The sequence below is a fragment of the Coregonus lavaretus genome (genome assembly GCF_964263955.1).
Source record: "Coregonus lavaretus genome assembly, chromosome: 3".
In the NCBI taxonomy this organism is placed as follows: Eukaryota; Metazoa; Chordata; class Actinopteri; order Salmoniformes; family Salmonidae; genus Coregonus; species Coregonus lavaretus.
The window spans coordinates 4,039,222-4,047,967 of NC_139990.1; the positions used below are offsets into that span (position 1 = coordinate 4,039,222).

Sequence of the window (8,746 nt, forward strand, 5' to 3'; positions counted from 1 at the left end):
TATGAGTAAACTTGGAGTCACATGATGACATGTTGTGTGGTCCTCCCACTACGACTCGGGAAACCATGCAGTTTATTAGGCTACAGATGAACTTCACAGGGTGGTGAAAATGCACGGTGATGAGCTTGATGCTCCTTTCCAATACATTTCGAGGGTCTTATTCTGGTGACATGACGATCGATGCTTGGCTGTCGTTTGACAAAATAAAATCTACCTCTTTTGTCCATAATAATTTCATCATGTAGGTAGCCTATCACACTGTATCTGCCAGCTGTTGGCTAGAGCGCACGTGCAGAGTGGGCACATTCACTACATAATGCTATTTGCATTGTGACAAAATGATCAGTAGAGTTGAAAATACATGGTAATACATAGTAATACATGGTAATACATGGTAATACATGGTAATACATGGTAATACATGGTAATACATAGGAATTTAACCGCACAAGTTAATTTTATGTGCCCTGTGTTATCACGCACAGTTTTTTATCCACAACAAGTCAATTTGATTTTATGCAGATTTTTTAAATATTCACATGAAAACCTGTCGCTAATTGGATTGAAACCTAGCTAGAGAGAGAGAGTGAGAGAGAGAGAGAGAGAGAGAGAGTGAGAGAGAGAGAGAGAGAGAGAGAGAGAGAGAGAGAGAGAGAGAGAGAGAGAGAGAGAGAGAGAGAGAGAGAGAGAGAGAGGAGAGAGAGAGATAGTGACAGAGAGAGAGAGAGAGAGATAGTGACAGAGAGAGAGAGAGAGATAGTGACAGAGAGAGAGAGAGAGAGATAGTGACAGAGAGAGAGAGAGAGAGAGAGAGAGAGAGAGAGAGGAGGTGGGAAGTGAAAGAGAGATGGGTGAGGGATGGAGCTTTTGAGAGAAAGAGAGAGTGAAGGGAGAGAGAAATGTTTTGCAGAGCACCATTAACACTGTTCTGTTTACAGAACACATCATCCATTTCCAATTCTAACTCCATCCATCCTTATTGGACTTCCCCTAAAATCCCCAGAAATACCATTCTTTGGACCAATCCTCTCAAGCCCCAAAAGGTCTTTGAGGAAAAGTCTTCCAGCTGAGTGTCGGTTAGCTGTGATGAATTAATCAGGTGGTGGGATCTAGCCGGGGAGAGGCGATGAATTAATGGTAGGCTATATGAAATGTTAAAGTCCTGCAGTATACTGCCTGGCCTGGGGAATCTAAAAGCTGCTTGGGTTGTTGTAGGTCCCCTGTAGCTCAGTTGGTAGAGCATGGCGCTTGCAACGCCAGGGTTGTGGGTTCGTTTCCCACAGGGGGCCAGTATGAAAAATGTATGCACTCACTAACTGTAAGTCGCTCTGGATAAGAGCGTCTGCTAAATGACTAAAATGTAAATGTAGTAGTTACTTTCCTTCCTCCACCTTTAGCTGCAACCAAATGCTTCCTGTAGTTGTTGATCAGTCTCTCACATTGGAGGAATTCTGGCCCACTCTTGCATGCAGAACTGCTTCAACTCAGCAACATTTGTTGGTTTTCAAACATGAACTGCTCTTTTCAAGTCCCGCAACAACATCTCAATTGGGATTAGGTCTGGACTTTGACTAGGTCATTCCAAAACTTCAAATGTGTTTTTAACCATTTTTTGTAGATTGTGTGTTTTGGATCATTGTCTTGCTGCATGACCCAGCTATGCTTCAGCTTCAGCTCACAGACGGATGGCCTGCCATTCTCCTGTAGAGTTCTCTAATACAGAGCAGAATTCATGGTTCCTTCTATTAAGGCAAGTCGTCCAGGTCCTGAGGCAGCAAAGCATCCCGAAACCATCACACTACCACCACCATGCTTTACCGTTGGTGTGAGGTTCTTACTGTGGAATGCAGTGTTTGGTATTCTCCAGACATAATGGAACCCATCTCATCCAATAAGTAGACTCAAGTTTGTCAAAAAGAACCTGGATGATCATCAAGACTCTTGGAAGAATGTTCTATGGACAGATGAGTCAAAAGTATAACTCTGGATGACATCTTCTGTGTGAAAGCCAGGCCAGTAATGTAGCACTTATTGTCTGAGGTTGACCCAGAACATCGGTGAAGAAGGGTCTGACTGCAGACTGTAGAATGTGGACTGCGTAACACACACTGCAGCCATTTAGATAAACAACGTTGATATTGCCATTCATGTCTCAATGTGTTGTTGAATGGAAAGTCCTGACACGTTGCACAAACATTTGCGAGCCACAGTCTTGCCAAAAACAACAGTTGTTTTATTTAAAAGTCTCAGAGTATCGGCTCTGTGCCCTGGCACTGGGACCAAAGCAACCGACTCAGAACCTCTATCTAAACATGTGGAAACACACACACAAATAGGTTGCACGCACACACACACACACACACACACACACACACACACACACACACACACACACTCACACACACACACACACACACACACACACACAGCTAAAGATCCAGCAGTCACAGCACTCTGTCTTGATAGGGTAATAAGGGCAGTTGTCATATATTAAAGCTAGCAAATTATTCCTAACTTTTTCATTTCAAACACTTTAAAGAGTTATAATTTTCTCTCTAAATCAGTAGTTTATTATTTCCATTCAATATATACGTTTTCCTCAGTAGATTACTTCCATTCGGGAGATCACTCACTACTCCCTCTGATAATCCAAAATGATTCATGAGGAATTCTGTGTCAACAATCTACACAAAGTATTCTGTAATGTCAAAGTGGAAGAAAAGTTCAAAAAAAGATTTTATTAAAGCCCCCATGCAGTCGTTTTATTAAAGCCCCCATGCAGTCGTTTTATTAAAGCCCCCATGCAGTCGTTTTATTAAAGCCCCCATGGAGTCGTTTTATTAAAGCCCCCATGCAGTCGTTTTATTAAAGCCCCCATGCAGTCGTTTTATTAAAGCCCCCATGCAGTCGTTTTATTAAAGCCCCCATGCAGTCGTTTTATTAAAGCCCCCATGGAGTCGTTTTATTAAAGCCCCCATGCAGTCGTTTTAATTCAATGTTTATATCATCACTCTATGTCTAATAAATCATTGTGTGTTTATTTCATGAAAATATCTTTTTTACCATTTTTTTCCATGAGCCTCCTTTTGCCATCTAATAATAATATGCCATTTAGCAGACGCTTTTATCCAAAGCGACTTACAGTCATGCGTGCATCATTTTTTTGTGTATGGGTGGTACCGGGGATCGAACCCACTACCTTGGCGTTACAAGCACCGTGCTCTACCAGCTGAGCTACAGAGGACCACACATCTAAACGCTCATATGGGTGTGTTGAATCTAATATATTGACATACACAGCTCTGATTGGCGGATAGGATCGTCTAGACTCTAGAGCCTATCCAGCTTACCCCTTCAAAGTAGGAGGATACATATGCAAATAAAAGATAACTGCTCATTGGTCAGAATAATCAGATCAGATTGTGATGTCATGCTGTGGGCCAAAAACTCCATCCCACCTGAACAGACTGAAATGCCAAATCTTTTTATTTATTTTTTAAGCTCATACACTAAAAGGGCATTATCATAATTTTCACAATTCCAGAGTGTTATTTGAATGTCAAAGTGTGAAAAAAATAAATCATGTTTTTGACTGCACTGCACTTTTAATGAAAAATACAACTCTAATATATCTTGATACGGTAATAATTCACCCCCCTTAGTCAATACATGTTAGAATCACCTTTGGCAGCGATTACAGCTGTGAATCTTTTTTGGGTATGTCTCTAAGAGCTTTGCACACCTGGATTATGCAATATTTGCACATTATTCTTTAAAAAAATATTCAAGCTCTGTCAAGATGGTTGTTGATCATTGGTAGACAGCTATTTTCAGGTCTTGCCATAGATCTTCAAACAGATTAAAGTCTAAACTGTAACTAGGCCACTAGGGAACATTCACTGTCATCTTGGTGAGCAGCTCCAGTGTAGATTTAGTCTCCCTGTTTCTGGTGGTTTTCCTATAGGATTTTGCCTGTGCTGAGCTCCATTCTGTTTCTTTTTATCCTGAAAAACTCCCCAGTCCTTGCCGATGACAAGCATACCCATAACATGATGTAGCCACCACCATGCTTGAAAATATAAAGAGTGGTACTCAGTGATGTGTTGTGTTGTGTTGGATTTGCTCCAAACATAACACCTTGTATTCAGGACAAAATTGTTTCGCCACATTTTTCACAGTATTACTTTAGTGCCTTGTTGCAAACAGGATGCATGCTTCAGAATATTTTTATAATGTACAGGCTTCAATCTTTTCACTCTGTTGTTACGGTTAGTATTATGGAGTAACTACAATGTTGCTGATCCATCCTCAGTTTTCCCCTAAAATCACCTCATGATGAAATCCCTGAGCTGTTTCCTGCAACTGAATTAGGAAGGACGCCTGTATCTTTTTAGTGACTGGGTGTATTGATACATCATCCAAAGCCTAATTAGTAACTTCACCATGATCAAAGGGATATTCAGTGTCTGCTTTTTTTTTTTTTTTTTTTTACCATTTACCAAATCGGTGCTCTTCTTTGCCAGACATTGGAAAACCTCCCTGGTCCTTGTGGTTGAAATTGTGCTTGAAATTCACTACTCGACTGAGGGACCTTACAGATAATTGTTTTGAGCCTATGCTAAGACGCTTTGAAAAATAAAACCCAATAGGCAAAAAAAAGCCCTATTCACCCTGGTCAAAAGTAGTGCACTACATAGGGAAAAGGGTGCAATTTGGGACACAGACAAATTATCCTGGCTAGATCATGGGATGCTTGCTGCTTGACGTTTTGACACATGATTCGAGAGGATCTAGATTTGGAACGAGGCAAGCTGTGATTTGGAACCTCTTCACTGTTGACATAAAAAGTATGGCTGCCATCATTTCTCTCTGTCCTCTGCAATGCTGAGCTCATTTACTAACCAAAGCTCAGTGTCAGATTTAACCTCTTCATCAGATACATGTATGTCAAATTACACTGGCACTGACAAGTGGATAAATAACGCTCCTTGTCTTGATAACACTTTGTTTGAATTTCAGGGCGCATTTTGGGATCTGACTGACTTTTGGATCAAAAACTGGGCACCAACTTTAGTTTGAGTCCTGTCCAGTTCCTCCTTGCAATATAAACTCCAACCAGCCTTGTTCTTTCTCTGTTGTGTTGAATGCCTGGCTCAGACATGTATCAAAGACGCTGGCGCTGAGCCAGAGTGTTTGCAGTGTGGGAAATTCACATGTGCACCACAATGCCTATTCCACCCATGCTCTACCAAGGTTTTCCAGCACACAGATTTGACCTACTACATTAGTTATGTTGGTCTATTGTACTTCAAACAATGTGTATTCAGGTTGCTGAGGATTCAAACTATCTCAAACAGCCTAATTCATACTCTTAGAGGAGGTGCTCCCAAGTATTGGATTCTTCACACACCACATTATCCCATTCCACTACTTTTTCAAGCTTTTTTAAATGATATGAAAACAAGCTTTGCTTTTATACTTACAATACAGTGGGGGAAAAAAGTATTTAGTCAGCCACCAATTGTGCAAGTTCTCCCACTTAAAAAGATGAGAGAGGCCTGTAATTTTCATCATAGGCACACGTCAACTATGACAGACAAAATGAGAAAAAAAAATCCAGAAAATCACATTGTAGGATTTTTTATGAATTTATTTGCAAATTATGGTGGAAAATAAGTATTTGGTCAATAACAAAAGTTTCTCAATACTTTGTTATATACCCTTTGTTGGCAATGACACAGGTCAAACGTTTTCTGTAAGTCTTCACAAGGTTTTCACACACTGTTGCTGGTATTTTGGCCCATTCCTCCATGCAGATCTCCTCTAGAGCAGTGATGTTTTGGGGCTGTCGCTGGGTAACACAGACTTTCAACTCCCTCCAAAGATTTTCTATGGGGTTGAGATCTGGAGACTGGCTAGGCCACTCCAGGACCTTGAAATGCTTCTTACGAAGCCACTCATTTGTTGCCCGGGCGGTGTGTTTGGGATCATTGTCATGCTGAAAGACCCAGCCACGTTTCATCTTCAATGCCCTTGCTGATGGAAGGAGGTTTTCACTCAAATTCTCACGATACATGGCCCCATTCATTCTTTCCTTTACACGGATCAGTCGTCCTGGTCCCTTTGCAGAAAAACAGCCCCAAAGCATGATGTTTCCCCCCCCATGCTTCACAGTAGGTATGGTGTTCTTTGGATGCAACTCAGCATTCTTTGTCCTCCAAACACGACAAGTTGAGTTTTTACCAAAAAGTTATATTTTGGTTTCATCTGACCATATGACATTCTCCCAATCCTCTTCTGGATCATCCAAATGCACTCTAGCAAACTTCAGACGGGCCTGGACATGTACTGGCTTAAGCAGGGGGACACGTCTGGCACTGCAGGATTTGAGTCCCTGGCGGCGTAGTGTGTTACTGATGGTAGGCTTTGTTACTTTGGTCCCAGCTCATTCACTAGGTCCCCCCGTGTGGTTCTGGGATTTTTGCTCACCGTTCTTGTGATCATTTTGACCCCACAGGGTGAGATCTTGCGTGGAGCCCCAGATCGAGGGAGATTATCAGTGGTCTTGTATGTCTTCCATTTCCTAATAATTGCTCCCACAGTTGATTTCTTCAAACCAATCTGCTTACCTATTGCAGATTCAGTCTTCCCAGCCTGGTGCAGGTCTACAATTTTGTTTCTGGTGTCCTTTGACAGCTCTTTGGTTTTGGCCATAGTGGAGTTTGGAGTGTGACTGTTTGAGGTTGTGGACAGGTGTATTTTATACTGATAACAAGTTCAAACAGGTGCCATTAATACAGGTAACGAGTGGAGGACAGAGGAGCCTCTTAAAGAAGAAGTTACAGGTCTGTGAGAGCCAGAAATCTTGCTTGTTTGTAGGTGACCAAATACTTATTTTCCACCATAATTTGCAAATAAATTCATTAAAAATCCTACAATGTGATTTTCTGGATTTTTTTCCCTCAATTTGTCTGTCATAGTTGACGTGTACCTATGATGAAAATTACAGGCCTCTCTCATCTTTTTAAGTGGGAGAACTTGCACAATTGGTGGCTGACTAAATACTTTTTCCCCCCACTGTACCATCATGCTTGATTGAGTGAGCTGTTCTGTCTTGTAGTAATGTGGTGCCTGCCTGTATTTCATTAAACCTATTTATTTAGCAATACATGTCATTGAGAAAATACATTTTTTATAACATCTTTTTTTGGTCAGTAGGTGCCCAACATAACAACAGGTGGTGGTGTGTTGGACACAGTAAATCATTTATAGAGGTCTATAGACCCTGTCTGCATTCCTGATTTCTGTAACCGTTAGCTTACCTGTGCAATATTGACATAAGCGCAGAAACACTTGTTTTGCAAACATGGTCCCGTTTTATTATTTGCTGTGCTGATCAATGGACAGTTCATTACCTGTCAAATGAATATGTTGCTTAAAGTTATGTGCGTATTTGTATTTCTTTTAGCAATAAAGATGATGATGCTACAATAATACACATTTACAATAGGCCTATATCTAAAAAGACATACAGCCTAATGAGATATACTGATTATACCAAACATTAAGAACACCTTCCTAATATTGTTGCACCCCTGGTGGAACCAACCTGATCGCCTCGTTCACCTTTCTATTTCACTTCAGATATCATACAATGTGAAGTGAAATAGAATGGTGAACACAGCGGTCAGGCCAGTTCCACAAGGCTAGGTTATGCCCTGGACATTATATGCATCTAAGAAGTAGAAAATAAGCAACAAATAATGTCAGTTTACATAAATTTTGTTTCACAATTGGGTTATAAAATGTATCAAAGTAATGAAGTGGGTTACCTTCTGTATTTGTAAAAATGATGAGCCTGTGAAAGCTGTTGCCGCTGACAGGTGAAGGTTGCTGGCCGGATACTTGCCAACATGTGGCTGACTGTTCCATTCATAGGAATGCTCACAGCAAGGACATGTCTGCATGATGCTGATGAGGGCCCCCTCATCTCTATGTTGCATGTTTGGCTGAAAACTGGTATACTCACCACCACTGCACTGGGGACCAACGAACTCCAACCACCTATTACGCATGATAGGGTCCTTCGGCAGGGCATGCAAACCATAGTTGGTCAATCCTATAGGGCTTTTCAGTCTCAAACGGCCGTGATCCTTTGAACGCGTTGGGGGCGATGAAACAACGGAGCCCCATTCAATGAAGGGAAGCGAAGTGGGTGGAGAGGCGATTTGCACATGGAGCTTGGCAAAAGGGGGCATGATTTGTTGACATAATTGTAATCCAAACCCAACCTCATTTAGTCGTTGTGACGCATTGAGGTTCTATTTACACTTTGTAGTCAAGTTTGACACTAGAATAAATGTTTCTGACTCATATCGATGCCACATACGCTGTTTTCAAAGGGATTAGGTGGTTTTTAGGGGCAGTCACTCTTTAAAGGTGCATTATACAACATTTCCATATGCAAAGCCTGATTTTAATGTTAGCTAGCTTCTGTGTCGAGGTCAGCTGTTGTCTGGCTCTAGCTAATGGTTGAAATAATAACCAAATATAGCTAGCTACCTTTTTTTCCTGTTCCTTAGCTAGCTAGCTTTCAACTGACTGGTGTTAGCTAGCTAGAGGCTAGCTGCTGGACTTTGGACAAGCATGCTAACCTTAGCTAATGTTAGCTAGCTAGCTACCTAGCTAATCAAAATATCTGTTTGCGTTTATTGATACACTTCTTATGATTGACAGCCTGGTGCAA

The 8,746-nt window shown here is 41.3% G+C and overlaps 1 protein-coding gene across 1 annotated transcript in view; it reads right to left on the minus strand.

Annotated features, from left to right (window-relative positions):
* The window catches only part of LOC311109130 (CCN family member 4-like), a 30,948-nt gene extending 22,766 nt beyond the window's left edge, over positions 1–8,182 (minus strand). The window contains exon 1 of the mRNA XM_084151945.1: positions 7,833–8,182. Within this exon, the coding sequence (XP_084008071.1) occupies positions 7,833–8,075 (243 nt within the window). The 5' untranslated portion in view covers positions 8,076–8,182. The remainder of the gene's footprint in view (positions 1–7,832) is intronic.
* Positions 8,183–8,746: the final 564 nt, after the last annotated feature.